The 15941-nt window shown below is 41.5% G+C and overlaps 1 protein-coding gene across 2 annotated transcripts in view; it reads right to left on the bottom strand.

Annotated features, from left to right (window-relative positions):
- Positions 1 to 15941, bottom strand: part of LOC311116508 (growth factor receptor-bound protein 10-like) — an 85026-nt gene that overhangs the window by 33973 nt on the left and 35112 nt on the right. Inside the window, exon 4 of one of the 2 annotated variants that reach the window (XM_084157423.1) lies at positions 11996 to 12089. In XM_084157423.1, the coding sequence (XP_084013549.1) occupies positions 11996 to 12089 (94 nt within the window). Of the gene's footprint in view, positions 1 to 11995; positions 12093 to 15941 lie in introns of both variants that reach the window. The other variant, XM_084157422.1, reaches the window with a different exon arrangement.

Here is a 15941-nt window from a genome sequence, read left to right as displayed (position 1 = left end):
AAAAATATATAATCTTACAAAAAGAAAATAATAATAATAATAATAATAATATAATAGCCTACATACTGTCCTGGGATCAAATGGTATTTGTTTTCTGTCAAATACTTTAGCTGCGCTTGACTGAGGTTGCCTAGCACAATGGAACCAAGGCAATAGTCCCAAAAGTGCAAACCCTGCCCATCCAGACAGGTTTAATCAAACGCTCAATGTATTTGAAAGAAAACAAATATTAATTGAACCCATGTCATACTCCTACTCCTACACATATGCTCGCTCAGTCAGTCTAGCAGAGCGTCCATCCAACTGTAAGTCTGACAGCCCCTCACTGTCTCTCAGTAGGGCAACAACAGTCACAGACAGATCCCTATTCAGGTTATTGTCTGTCCTGTTTGTATTCCCTATACAGAACACCATTTTTGACCAGGGGCCATAGGGCTCTGGTCAAAAGTAGAGCACTACATAGGCAATAGGGTGCCAGTTGGGACACACACTTTGTCTGTACTGTAGAGGCCAAGCCGGGGCTGGTGGGGGGACGTAGCGGTTAGCATAAAGCCCTCCACCGCGACGCATTGGTTCCCCCGCTCTCTCTCAGCATTCCAGCCCGTCTGCTTCAACAGGACCTTTTCACTGTCTATTATTAATTTGTAAAAGGGAAAAGGCGGACAAGCCCTGGTGATAACTCCATAAAAGCTGTTTGGGATGTTTCCGATGCTTAGCAGACCATTATATGGACCGAATTCCATATGGCTTTTCTTTACAACCACTCAGGAATGTATGTATTCATTATAATCTTCCTATCTGAATTCATTATGAGTGGCGTCGTCACAACCAAATTTCCCCCCCACCCTTTCCCAATGTTCTTGTGCTATACAAACCTACTAAACTAAAGGAAAAGAGTATGCGTGATAGTTTTTGCCCTAGATAATATTAGTTGCTCTTATGAGGAGTTTGGGATAACAAATCAAAACGTACTCTACTAAAAGTGATGTGTTGACAACGTAGCCCAGTCCCTCTAACCAGCCACTGTCAATTAGCATTCAGATGTGTAGAAAACAAAGGGAACTGGGGTGGCTGGGAGTCGGGAAATGGCACAACGTCATTGGGGTGTGACGAGGAGACCGGACGATAGGAAGACAACACAGGGGAAAATGGCCCACGTGAAAGGAATCAGCGGACCCATTCTTTCACAGTTCACACAGATACAGTCTTAACTGTACAGCGTGGTTCTACAGTGGATAGGACAATACATAGTGGCAGTACACACCCACTGAGGACATGAGGGGTGGAGAAAAAATAAAGCAAAAATCAAAGCCCAATCAGAATGAGCAGAAGCCTGTTCTTGGGAAACACTTAAATCAGCGTATATAATTTACAGTGGGGAAAAAAAGTATTTAGTCAGCCACCAATTGTGCAAGTTCTCCCACTTAAAAAGATGAGAGAGGCCTGTAATTTTCATCATAGGTACACGTCAACTATGACAGACAAATTGAGATTTTTTTTCTCCAGAAAATCACATTGTAGGATTTTTAATGAATTTATTTGCAAATTATGGTGGAAAATAAGTATTTGGTCACCTACAAACAAGCAAGATTTCTGGCTCTCACAGACCTGTAACTTATTCTTTAAGAGGCTCCTCTGTCCTCCACTCGTTACCTGTATTAATGGCACCTGTTTGAACTTGTTATCAGTATAAAAGACACCTGTCCACAACCTCAAACAGTCACACTCCAAACTCCACTATGGCCAAGACCAAAGAGCTGTCAAAGGACACCAGAAACAAAATTGTAGACCTGCACCAGGCTGGGAAGACTGAATCTGCAATAGGTAAGCAGCTTGGTTTGAAGAAATCAACTGTGGGAGCAATTATTAGGAAATGGAAGACATACAAGACCACTGATAATCTCCCTCGATCTGGGGCTCCACGCAAGATCTCACCCCGTGGGGTCAAAATGATCACAAGAACGGTGAGCAAAAATCCCAGAACCACACAGTGAATGACCTGCAGAGAGCTGGGACCAAAGTAACAAAGCCTACCATCAGTAACACACTACGCCGCCAGGGACTCAAATCCTGCAGTGCCAGACGTGTCCCCCTGCTTAAGCCAGTACATGTCCAGGCCCGTCTGAAGTTTGCTAGAGTGCATTTGGATGATCCAGAAGAGGATTGGGAGAATGTCATATGGTCAGATGAAACCAAAATAGAACTTTTTGGTAAAAACTCAACTCGTCGTGTTTGGAGGACAAAGAATGCTGAATTGCATCCAAAGAACACCATACCTACTGTGAAGCATGGGGGTGGAAACATCATGCTTTGGGGCTGTTTTTCTGTAAAGGGACCAGGACAACTGATCCGTGTAAAGGAAAGAATGAATGGGGCCATGTATCGTGAGATTTTGAGTGAAAACCTCCTTCCATCAGCAAGGGCATTGAAGATGAAACGTGGCTGGGTCTTTCAGCATGACAATGATCCCAAACACACCGCCCGGGCAACGAAGGAGTGGCTTCGTAAGAAGCATTTCAAGGTCCTGGAGTGGCCTAGCCAGTCTCCAGATCTCAACCCCATAGAAAATCTTTGGAGGGAGTTGAAAGTCCGTGTTGCCCAGCGACAGCCCCAAAACATCACTGCTCTAGAGGAGATCTGCATGGAGGAATGGGCCAAAATACCAGCAACAGTGTGTGAAAACCTTGTGAAGACTTACAGAAAACGTTTGACCTGTGTCATTGCCAACAAAGGGTATATAACAAAGTATTGAGAAACTTTTGTTATTGACCAAATACTAATTTTCCACCATAACTTTCCGCAAATAAATTCATTAAAAATCCTACAATGTGATTTTCTGGATTTTTTCTCTCTCATTTTGTCTGTCATAGTTGACGTGTACCTATGATGAAAATTACAGGCCTCTCTCATCTTTTTAAGTGGGAGAACTTGCACAATTGGTGGCTGACTAAATACTTTTTTTCCCCACTGTACATCAGCTACCATAATCTCAAAAGAGCCACCCTCCTCACCACTAAAACCTTCTCTTTCATCTGAGGAATGCGTGCTTGGATATTGCCTGCTCCAGATTTCATCAAAACCTGAGCGCCAGCCGGGGCTACAAGCCAGGGCCTATGACTCTCACCAAAGCATAAAGGAATAACTTTGGGAACAGAATTTAAATTTGGATACTTGAAATATAAGTTAACTTCTCAACTAGAAAGTGGATTATTGGAGTGCATTGGTACCATTGATAGGATTTATTACCTAGCAACTGTGTCTGTCTGGGACTGCCATCAGTCTTGTTCGTCCCAAATGGCACACTATGGCCCTTAGGGCTCTGTTCAAAAGTAGTACACCATATAGGGAAGAGGGTGCCATTTGGGACAGGGTGCCATTTTGAGTATAGGCCTATGCTTCAGTCCTATGGTTCAGCCCTATGCTTCAGCCTAGGGTTGCAAAGGGAGGGTATATTACTGGAAAATGTCTAAGTTTACCAGTAAACTACCAGAATGTTGGTATCTTTCAAGGATTTTATGTAATCTATCACAATAAATCTAGTGGCCGTTTTGGGTACTTCAGATTATCACAGGTGTCTAATTATCTCTGGCCTTTTTACATAAAAATGTTTTATTTTTAGTCATTTAGCAGCCGCTTTTATCCAGAGCAACTGTATTTTCAAAATGGTCCCCGTGGGAATTGAACCCACAACCCTGCAAGTGCCATTCTCTACCAAGTGAGCCACAAAGAACTCTGGCCTTATCACTTTGAAATTATATTTTAAAAATGTAAAATAAAAAATAGAATGAAAAAGATGTAAAACATTATCCTAAATATAAACCATCAACTTAGTGAATACCATTGGTGTTTAATATGAGGTTTTCATCATGAAATATCCTGGTATACACCTTACACTGTATGTAGCCTGGAAACAAGGGCTCAGTCAATTTGTTGCCTTTCAACTTCTGGCGCATTGACACACTGCTGATAATGTCGTTAAATATAAATTATACTGAACCAAAATATAAACACAACCTGCAACAATTCAAAGATTGAGGATATGAGGAAATCAGTCAATTGAAATAAATAAATTAGGCCCTAATCTATGGATTTCACATGACTGGGAATACAGATATGCATCTGTTGGTCACAGATACCTTAAAAAAAAGTGTATTTCTGTGCATTCGGATTGCCATCGATAAAATGCAATTGTGTTCATTGTCCGTAGCTTATGCCTGCCCATTCCATAACCCCACCGCCACCATGGGCACTCTGTTCACAACGTTGACGTCAGAAAACCGCTCGCCCATACGACGCCATACACATGGTCTGCGGTTATGAAGCCAGTTGGACGTGCTTCCAAATTCTGTAAAATGACGTTGGAGGCGGCTTATGGTAGAGAAATTAACATTCAATTCTCTGGCAACAACTCTGGTGGACATTCCTGCAATCAGCATGCCAATTGCATGCTCCCTCAAAACTTCTGTGGGATTATGTTGTGTGACAAAATGGCACGTTTTACAGTGGCCTTTTATTGTCCCCAGCACAAGGTGCACCTGTGTAATGATCATGCTGTTTAATCAGCTTCTTGATATGCCACACCTGTCAGGTGGATGGATTATCTTGGCAGAGGAGAAATACTCATTAACAGGGATATACATTTCAGAGAAATAAGCTTTTTGTGCATATGGAAAATATTTTATTTCAGATCATGAAACATGGGACAAACACTTTACATGCTGTGTTTATATATCTGTTCGGTGTACATATGTTAAAACTATTAAATAACGTACACAGAATTTGAAAGATATGGTAATTCTCTGGTGAGGAAAATTATTTTAAAAAATAAAAATAAAATTGACATAGGGCTGGGGATTGCCAGGGACCTCACGATAAGATAATAATACAATACTTAAGTGCCGATACTATATGTATTGCGATTCTCACGATTCTATATGTATTTGTGATTCGATACTGCGATTTTATTGCGATTTGATGTTCCAAACATATTGCTCACTATATGTCTGCTGCAGAGAGAAAAGAGAGAACATGAGAAAATGAGTTTTGATCAGTCATGGAAATAAATGTGCTGAAAACATGTTGGCTCACTATTTAAAAAGAAGATGGAGAACAGGCTATAGGATGTTCAAAAAAAATAACAATATCGATTTTTGGAGTCAAAGTATCGATATAATATCTTCCGAAATAATATGTACCTGTATAAATTTTTTCCACTATCACTAATATAAATCACTACGATGACGACGTTAGCAATGTTAGCATTCCCATAGACTTCGCTAGCTAGCTATGTGGCACAACAGATTGCAAATATCCTAATGTTTTCTACATAAAAACATCTTGGCATTGTTTCTGTCCTTTGTCAATGGTATTCTGTTTGTAACAACATCGTCTTTCAAGTATTGCTCTTTGATTGAAAAGGGAAATAGCCTGTGTGGACAACGACAATAAGATATCGTTTAAATACGCTAGCTAGCTAACCATCCATGTTAAGTCTATGGGAATGTTAACATCGGCGTCATCGTGCTTATAGTACATTAATACAAATGCAAAAAATAAATCAATAATTTTCCTCAACAGATAATTAACACATCTATAAAATAATGTGCATGTTATTTAATAGTTTAGAAAAATGTAATTCATATTTAACGACATCTCCACCCTGGGTTTGTTTGTCAATGCGCAGGAAATTGAAAGACAAATGTGTTCGAAATGGCTCGGGTCAAATAGGCGAGGCTACATAAGGTGAATACAGTATCACTACAGCAAGCAGACCATGCAGAAGGGAGGTTCTCAATAAGGACAGTTACAAACTACCCTCTAATGGAACTAAACTGCAAAATAATTAAAATGTAGGCCTATATGACAAAGTAAATACAACTTCATAAACAAGCATATAGACTCGCCAAGTACATTTACCCGAAATTTGATTTGGTGAAATAGTGCTGCCACAGTAAACAAACAGTATATAGACGATAAACATAATATACAGACAGAATACACTCAGTGACCAGTTTATTAGGTACGCCAGAACAGCCTGAATTCTTCGGGGCATGGATTCTACACAAGGTGTCGGAAAACGTTCGTTGTTCAATTGGTATCAAGCAACCTGTACCAGGCAGGATGAGTCCATTATGCCAGGATTTTTGCTTACGCCAAATTCTGACTCTTACGCCAAATCCTGACACCACTGTTGTACTGAGCCGTTATTTGCCTGTTTGTGGCCCACCTATTAGCTTGCATGATTCTTGCCAATCTCCTTTGACCGCTCTCATCAACAAGCTTTTTTCATTTGCGAAAATTTATAAAAACCTGTTTTCGCTTTGTCGTTATGGGGTATTGTGTGTAGATTGATGAGGAAAACAAGTAATTTATTCCATTTTAGAATAAGGCTCTAATGTAACAAAATGTGTAAAAGGTCAACGGGTCTGAATACTTTCCGAATGCACTATATGTGCAAGAATGTGCATAGATAGTACAATGAGCAAAGTACAGTTCTAGGACGTTAGTGCAGGGTGTGTTGTCCGTGAATGTGTAGTGCTGGTTGGTGAGGGCCACAAAGCGGGGGAAGAAGCTGTTCAGGTGGTGGGAGGTTTTTGTTGTGATTGACCTGAACCATTTGCCAGAAGGGAATGTCTTTCTAACAGACAGGGGGTGTCCAGGGTGGGACGGATCGGCTATGATCTTTCCTGCACGCTTTGGGGCGGCAGGTAGCTTAGTGGTTAAGAGTGTAGTGCCAGTAACCGAAAGGTCGCTGGTTCTAATCCCCGAGCCAACTAGGTGAAAAATCTGTCGATGTGTCCTTGAGCAAGGCACTTAACCCTAATTGCTCCTGTAAGTTGCTCTGGATAAGAGCGTCTGCTAAATGACTCAAATGTAAATGTAAAATGAGTCGAGCAGGTCCTCGATTGAGGGCAGTTAGCAGCCGATGACTCTCTCAGCAGACCGGACAATCCACTTCAGTTTGCCCTTGGAGCAAGGCAGACGCATTCCCGAACCATACAGTGATCGAGGAGGTGAGGATGGACTCGATGATGGCCATGTAGAACAGAATCAGTATTGTCGTTGAGAGGTTCAATTTCTTCAGCTGATGCAAGAAGTACATTTGCTGGTGTGCCTTGGTGATTGCTGTGATGTTGTCTTCCCACTTGAGGTTCTGGGAGATGTTGGTCCCGTGCTTACAGCTGAGCCATTGATTTCAAGGGGGAGAGGTGGTGAGGGATGTTTCCTGATGTCCATCTCCACGGTTTTGAGAGTGTTCAACTCCAGGCCATCATTCGGTCAACCTCTTTCCGGTACATGGACTCATCACCATTGGAGATAAGGCCCACCAGGGTGGTGTCATCTTCAAACTTGAGTAGCTTGACAGACGCATCGTTGGAGGTGCAGTCATTGTTGTAGAGTGAGTAGAGGAGACGCAACCATGCGATGGTCCCTTGCTGAGGGATAGAGAGTCTGAGAGGTGTTTCCCCAGCTTCACGTATTGTGTCCTGTTGGTCAGGAAATCGGTGATCCACCGACAGCTGGAGTCAGATACGTTCAGCTGTTGAGTTTGTCTTGCAACCACTTTGGGATGATGATGTTAAGGCCTCATAGAAGTGAGAGAAAGAAATCCAAATGAAGTGTTTTGGTGATGGGGGGGGGTGGGACCTGGAGAAGAATGCCTTGCCAGGCCTAGCCCAACCCCTCCCTGGGCCTGCCATGTCTGGATCACAACAACCCTGCTGAAGAGGGGCCCCTGACATTCAGCCTCAGCATATAGCTATGTCCTCCAGATTAAGTCCCAAATGGCTTCCTATTCCCTTAATAGTGCACTACTTTTGACCAGAGCCCTATGAGCCCTATAGTGCATTACATAGGGAATAGTGTGCCATTTGGGACCCCAGCCTCCACCAGTCCACCATGACTTATCTCCTTATGCAATAACTGAAGGCTGCATCGAGATTCTCCACACTTCTCCCAAAGTGTGAACATGCACAATCCTCGTCATGGATTTAAAAGCATTGCATTGGTGTAAAGATTGGCTGGAGAGGGAGTGCCCACCATTGTTCAATCCATGATGGGGAGTGGGGAGTGAGCAAGTTGGTGGAGAATGAGGATGAGATCCTGCTGCTCACAAACAGCCTAGCCAGGGGAGCAGCAGCAGTGTCTGCGTCCCAAATGGCACCCTATCCTTATAGTGCACTACTTTTGACCAGAGCAGTGCCCATAAGGCTCCGGTCAAAAGAAGTGCACTAAATAGGAAATAGGGTCCATTTGGGATGCAGGGAGCAGTGTTTATCTGATCTCTCCTGCTAATCTCTCTCCCACCTGCCCAGCCCATCTCATGGGAATGTATGGGAGCAAGAGGAGGAACCAATCATTTTGAAGAAAGGGGAGCGTCCCATGGGGTTTCTTTAAGAATGGAGCCCAAACACATTATTCACTGCATACCACAGTCCTGTATGATAAACATCTCTTATTAACCCTTCACCGACCAGACCACACCTGGCCTTCAGTGTAGCCTATGTATGAACATAGCAAATAGTAAGTCAATAGTTAAAGCAACAACACTGAACTAGTGAACTGTGAAAGGCTGCAAAGGCGATGAATACTAGACTACTACTGGACTGGTAAATAGGACTTAAGAAATTATGGCAAAACTACCACACCAGAGACTTAAAATCTTTGGTCCCATTAACAGCACAACACAACACCATGCTCCCCATACACAGTAACAGCGCAAAACCCAAATAATCTTTCACCTCATTTCAGCCTAGTACTAATTCTCGCTACTGACGTACTTAATTATCTGAAAAATTATAATCTGCAACAGGATTTAGCCATGTCAACAAAACTGCACCTTGACAACAAGACATTTCTTAACACAACAATGTTATAAAATCTTATAATAACATGTCATAACATACCCGGGTCAGTTTGTACAGTACATTTGTGTGTGATGACAAATTATAACAGTCCTTTTCAAAGCAAACCTACAATAAACAGCTTCAATCCCTGAAATATCAAATTATTCAGGGTGCCGTTTCAACAAAAGCCTGTTGTTCTTTCTGCCTAAGCACCAATGAGGTTTATGACAAACACACAAAGTAGGTCTTAGCCCTCAGCTCTATTAAAATCCTATAAGCACAAGTGTGGGTTTTGGGGAAAAGGAGTTCCGAACTTCACAGAGGATTATAGCACTACAACAATGCCATAACACCAGAAATATGTTCCAGAAATATGTATGAGCTTCTGATATCATAAACATTGTGCTATGGATTTAGGGATGGCTATGAGTAATTGAGTACTCGAATACTCAAACTGATGTGATCTTTAACCAGAGGCAAACAAATTATCTAATGCTGTGTGGCGACAAAGCGTTAGGCACATCTCTCTCCATGCACTCTCTTCTGCCAAGTTGTGCTACTTCATTGATTTCATGGTGTGAATTGTTTGTCAATGTTAATGAATTCCCTGCTATATATCAAAAGTATAACCAGTAGTACATGTAGGCTACCGTTAATCATTGCAGATATAATTTTTTTGGGCCCGCGCTACAGATGGCTTTATCAGTCCGCTAATACAGGACTAATAAAGGCCCAGTGCACTACTTTAGTGAAAATATATTTTAAAAAATTATATACATTCTTTTTATTTCTTTTTCTTTTTCAGGGGGTGCTGCAGCACCTTCAGCACCCCTACTTCCTGTGGCTATGTACAGTGGGGAAAAAAAGTATTTAGTCAGCCACCAATTGTGCAAGTAGACCAAATACTTATTTTCCACCATAATTTGCAAATAAATTCATAAAAAATCCTACAATGTGATTTTCTGGGAAAAAAATTCTCATTTTGTCTGTCATAGTTGACGTGTACCTATGATGAAAATTACAGGCCTCTCTCATCTTTTTAAGTGGGAGAACTTGCACAATTGGGGGCTGACTAAATACTTTTTCCCCCACTGTATGTCTGTCTGGTTTCTCCATCTTGTCACTATTGTGTGAACGCCCACGCTTGAGTGCGCACAGATGTAGGCTATACCTGGCCTGAGTGCCAGGATAGGCGTCGGCGTTAGAGTTCAGAAATCTGCATTTTCAAAACGCTGCATTTTATGTTGAAAGTCAGTGTTTTTTTTATTCAGTAGTGATATAGTTTTCCTTCACAGAAATTCCATTAGTGCAACACATTCGTCAGAAAATAGCTTAATTTTCATCAGATGACAACAGAAGTGCAACGCTATTTCGTTAGCAGCCACACAAGTAAATGCGCTTACAATGAAAAATAACGTTTTTTTGGGCAAAAAACGATGCATGGCCATCATACTGTATTTCTAATGTTTATCATAGAAATAATGTAGCCAGCCATTTCCTAATCTAATGTTTTGCTTGAAGTTAATCTTGCATTTTACCAGAGAAAAGGAGGCTACACCAAGAAAAGTAGCTACACATCTGTCAGAGCACTGTCTGCTGATAGAACGCCAGTTAGTGAATTCTCATTCAAGTGCAAAAGCGCAACTGAAGCACAAAATTAGTCTGACGCCGAGCAGAAATTACAATAATATACATTTTGGATCTGCGTTTAAAAAATGCAGCAAGATATTTCTTATGCGTTTTACCCTTTTTTTTTGGCGTAACAAAATGGGGGAAAGCAGCAGCAGAAATCTCGCATCACATATTTTGCCAGCTGTGAGTGACCCCGCCAGAGCCGAGCAGATAACACAGCTCTATGGTTTCAATGAATGATTCTCACATGACACTTGTTTTTTATTGAATGAATATATATGGGGCAATTTAGCAATTAGAACTTATCTGTAATGGTTATGAAAAATTAGACATTGTTGCACGCTGTTGACATACAGATAAATGTGCACATATTTTTTTCCCAGTCTGGGCCTTGTGTACTAAAAATATTGTTTGTTTTTTATTAGAGTACCCGAACAGTAAAAAAAAAAATTGCGTTATCAAAGGGTCTATATTAATAATATTGACCAATGTTGAAATGTATAGTTTCAACGGTCTAAACAATGAACAGTTGCCTTTTTTGGTATTTAAATTTTTTTTTGGCCATTCTTTACTTATTTTTTACAAAGCGTTCTCTCATATTACTATATATAATTTGTAATGGAACTATACAAAGTTTCACTGTGAAAATTATTTTATCTTTTTCCCCATTCATACGTTGTTCTTCATCCTAGATTCCAGTGCAGTGCTCTCCCTTGACAGTGAAAAATGTATAATGTAATTTCTGCTCCATTTATTTCCATGACAGCACCAAGCTTTCTCATCCACTACGAGACAGTTCAAAAACCTTCAAGCTTTACCTCCCATGCTGGGGCAATATTGTGCGTAAATCTCATGCTCCGATTATCATGGATGAAATTTGTATAGCACAATTAGATTGAAAGCTTAATTATAATGGCACCCCATGTCTTTACAAATCACCCTTTGAACTGCTGAAATGTTTACAGCGGAAGAGCCCCTGAATATATATCCTAATCTGAATTTAATGAGCGACGGAGCCCTCTGCAATAAAATGCATCAACAGTAACCCCCTAACCCATATCAAAGCGCGTGCATGCACACACAAACACTGAAAAGACACACACACACACACACACCTTAAAAACCACAAACACAACTGTTGATTAAACTGGAATACAGAAAATTAGATTGCAAATCTCAGATCTGGGAATTAACAATGTGATACTGTCTGAAGCTGCAATTCCAATACAAATAGGCCACATTTCAGAAAATAATATTGTTAGTGATGTTAGTATTCTCAGAGAAAAAAACTGTGATTATTATATATTTATCTTTTAAAAACAGTTGTCTTTGTTTTCTGAGGTCAATTATGCACCCTAAAATATGATGTATCCTACTCCTGGAAATGTACTGACAGACCATCAATACTTACACCATATAACAAGTCTACATCTGTCAAATAATTTGAGCAGTGACACAATAATCTAATGAATATTTCCATGCCAATTTCTAAGTACTGACATTCTAAGAACACCAACCTTGATGGTTAGGACAGTTCCGATTGGTTGACTTCTGGAAACTCGGCCCAATTAGATCTGCTGGTCTGTGATTGGAGGCTCGGTCTACATTGTCCTGCTGAGAAAAAAGCCAACAGAGCAGTCATGCCAAAAGCATTTATTCACAACTTCAGCATTACATCATAACACTGCATTTGTCCTTGTCTATCTAGTCTAACACACAGAGGAACATTCATTTGGTTAAGACCTTACTGTATGTAGTATCAATCTGGGCAATCATGAGGTTGAGAAAACAACACAATCTCAATGTACAGTGCCTTGCAAAAGTATTCATCCCCCTTGGCATTTTTCCTATTGTGTTGCATTACAACCTGTAATTTAAATGGATTTTTATTTGGATTTCATGTAATGGACATACACAAAATAGTCCAAATTGGTGAAGTGAAATTTAAAACATAACTAATTTCAAAAAATTCTAAAAAATAAATCACGGAAAAGTGGTGCGTGCATTTGTATTCACCCCCTTTGCTATGAAGCCCCTAAATAAGATCTGGTGCAGCCAATTACCTTCAGAAGTGACATAATTAGTTAAATAAAGTCCACCTGTGTGCAATCTAAGTGTCATATGATCTCAGTATATATACACCTGTTCTGAAAGGCCCCAGAGTCTGCAACACCACTAAGCAAGGGGCATCACCAAGCAAGCGGCATCATGAAGACCAAGGAGCTCTCCAAACAGGGCAGGGACAAAGTTGTGGAGAAGTACAGATCAGGGTTGGGTTATAAAAAAATATCAGAAACTTTGAACATCCCACGGAGCACCATAAAATGGGCCGCCCACCACAACTCACGGACCAGGCAAGGAGGGCATTAATCAGAGAGGCAACAAAGACACCAAAGATAACCCTGAAGGAGCTGCAAAGTTCCACAGCGAAGATTAGAGTATCTGTCCATAGGACCACTTTAAGCCATACACTCCACAGAGCTGGGCTTGCCAGAAAAAGCCATTGCTTAATGAAAAAAATAAGCAAAACACTTTTGGTGTTCGCCAAAAGGCATGTGGGAGACTCCCCAAACATATGGAAGAAGGTAATCCAACACCTCTCATCACCCCGAGAACACCATCCCCACAGTGAAGCATGGTGGTGGCAGCATCATGCTGTGGGGATGTTTTTATCGGCAGGGACTGGGAAACTGATCAGAATTGAAGGAATGATGGATGACGCTAAATACAGGGAAATTCTTGAGGGAAACCTGTTTCAGTCTTCCAGAGATTTGAAACTGGGACGGAGGTTCACCATCCAGCAGGACAATGACCCTAAGCATACTGCTAAAACAACACTTGAGTGGTTTAAGGGGAAACATTTAAATGTCTTGGAATGGCCTAGTCAAAGCCCAGACCTCAATCCAATTGAGAATCTGTGGTATGACTTAAAGATTGCTGTACACCAGCGGGACCCATCCAACTTGAAGGAGCTGGAGCAGTTTTGCCTTGAAGAATGGGCAAAAATCCCAGTGGCTAGATGTTCCAAGCATATAGAGACATACCCCAAGAGACTTGCAGCTGTAATTGCTGCAAAAGGTGGCTCTACAAAGTATTGAATTTGGGGGGGGGTTAATAGTTATGCACGCTCAAGTTCTGTTTTTTTGTCTTATTTCTTGTTTGTTTCACAAAAAAATATATTTTGCATCTTCAAAGTGGTAGGTATGTTGTGTAAATGAAATGATACAAACCCCCCCAAAATCCATTTTAATTCCAGGTTGTAAGTCAACAAAATAGGAAAAATGCCAAGGGGGGTGAATACTTTCGCAAGCCACTGTATGTTTGGCTTGCAGTGCGTGTGCGGTCAAGCGCGCGTGTGTGTGTGTACAGGCCTATACTTGGTTCTCCTCCTGCCGGTCTAAACCAGAGCATCCCCTCAGAGCAGGGCAGGGCACCACCATGACATAACACACCAAGTTGCCTCTTCTTCCACCCAACCACCCCATGTTTTAGGCTGGATATGAGATCAGGTTAAAGAGACTAATGAACTAGAACCACCTTCTGGGTTGAGTAAAAAGACTCCATACTAAGCTGTTGTCTTCAGTCATGGCCTAGGAAGCAGTTACTGTTGCAGTAAGCAGTTGTCTTCAGTCAAGGCATAAGAAGCAGTTACTGTGGCAGTAAGCTGTTGTCTTCAGTCAAGGCCTAGAAAGCAGTTACTGTTGCAGTAAGCTGTTGTCTTCAGTCAAGGCTTAGAAAGCAGTTACTGTTGCAGTAAGCTGTTGTCTTCAGTCAAGGCCTAGAAAGCAGTTACTGTTGCAGTAAGCTGTTGTCTTCAGTCAAGGCCTAGGAAGCAGTTATTGTTGCAGTAAGCTGTTGTCTTCAGTCAAGGCCTAGAAAGCAGTTACTGTTGCAGTAAGCTGTTGCTAGCTAGGTTGTCCTAGGAGATGGGTTGTTATTTTACCTGAAATGCATATGGTCCTTTTCTTTGCTGGATCTTTGTAGAATTCTGACCAGGAGTCATATAAAATAGCGTGTTTGTATACTCCGATGATTAATCCACAGATAAAAAGGGGAAGCCTAGTTAGTTTTTAGTTAGTTATCGTTGATTAATCTCTCCTCGTTCATCTTTCAAGCACCCACTTTGGTTTGTATGCTTGTGAAAACCAATGAGAAGATTGCTGCGCGTCGAGCATCTCAAATAGACCCAAGTTAGTCCACAGCAGAAGGACTAGTTTTTCAGTCTATAGGATATTAATCCGGGCATAGAATGTGTTCAGAAGAACCATACATTTTTACAATTTAGTCATTTAGCAGACGCTCTTATCCAGAACGACTTAGAGTTAGTGAGTGCATACATTATTTTTTATTTTTCATACTGGCCCCCCGTGGGAATCGAACCCACAACCCTGGCGTTGCAAACCCCATGCTCTACCAACTGAGCTACATCCCTGCCGGCCATTCCCTCCCCTACACTGGACGACACTGGGCCAATTGTGCGCCACCCCATGGTCTCCCGGTCGCGGCCGGCTACGACAGAGCCTGGATTCGAACCAGGATCTCTAGTGGCACAGCCACTAGACCACTGCGCCACTCGGATGTGTTCCGTAGAACGGTGTCCAGAGGAGATAGTACAGGTGTGAAAAGCGATCCACAGGGAGAACCACAGTGTTGAGAGCCAATGTTCAGAGTTCTCCCCCGTGTTTATGCTCGTTGTTCGGTAGATAGGCTAGTTGTTTTCTTTAAAGCAACTTTGCTTTGTTCTGCCTCAGAGGTAGGCCTAAACAGCGAGTAGCGGAAAACTTGATATGATTACAGGGCTTCCCACAGAAACACATGCTCCCAGAGAACACTGTCTTCTTGGACAGACAAAATCCCTACAAAACAAGTGTGGGAGATCCATAATGTCAGCACTGATTGGAGCATTCACAGCATGCCCCAGGAACAGAATGTACTGTGGTGTACTACTGAGTTTGGCTTGCTAGGGTGCTCACACACACACACACGTCAAGACTAAGACCTCTTTTGATATGGCAGAAAAAGCTGTAGCTCTTATAATGCCTCAGTGAGAGAGGTAATATGATTTATGAAATGGTTTTGTTGTGAAATTGAAGAGGGTTGAACATTCTTTCGTAATTTTGTACACTGGTTTTCATGGTCGACCCTTGGTAAGTATGATTCACAACTTGAAGGAGCCCACTTCAATAAACAAACACTACACAATCTTAGTTAGGCCTCTGGCCACATAGCCTATTATAACAAAATGTGTAATAATAACCCTTCTAACCAAAAAAGTATCATCTATGCCATCTAAATCCCAACATTTAAGTTCCGTTTTTAATATGATCTAAATCAACTCACTGAGAAAAAGCAGCAGCAGTATAGTGGCCCTCTACACTGTCGTCCTCCTGACTCCAAGCTAATCCCAGTGCAAAGTGTCTGGACATAGTCGACACCACCAGACTAGACAGGGCTAAAGGTCCA

This window comes from Coregonus lavaretus (assembly GCF_964263955.1).
Source record: "Coregonus lavaretus genome assembly, chromosome: 3".
Lineage (NCBI taxonomy): Eukaryota > Metazoa > Chordata > Actinopteri > Salmoniformes > Salmonidae > Coregonus > Coregonus lavaretus.
The sequence above is the reverse complement of the archived record's forward strand: the minus strand, read 5'-3'. Positions and strand labels throughout refer to the sequence as shown.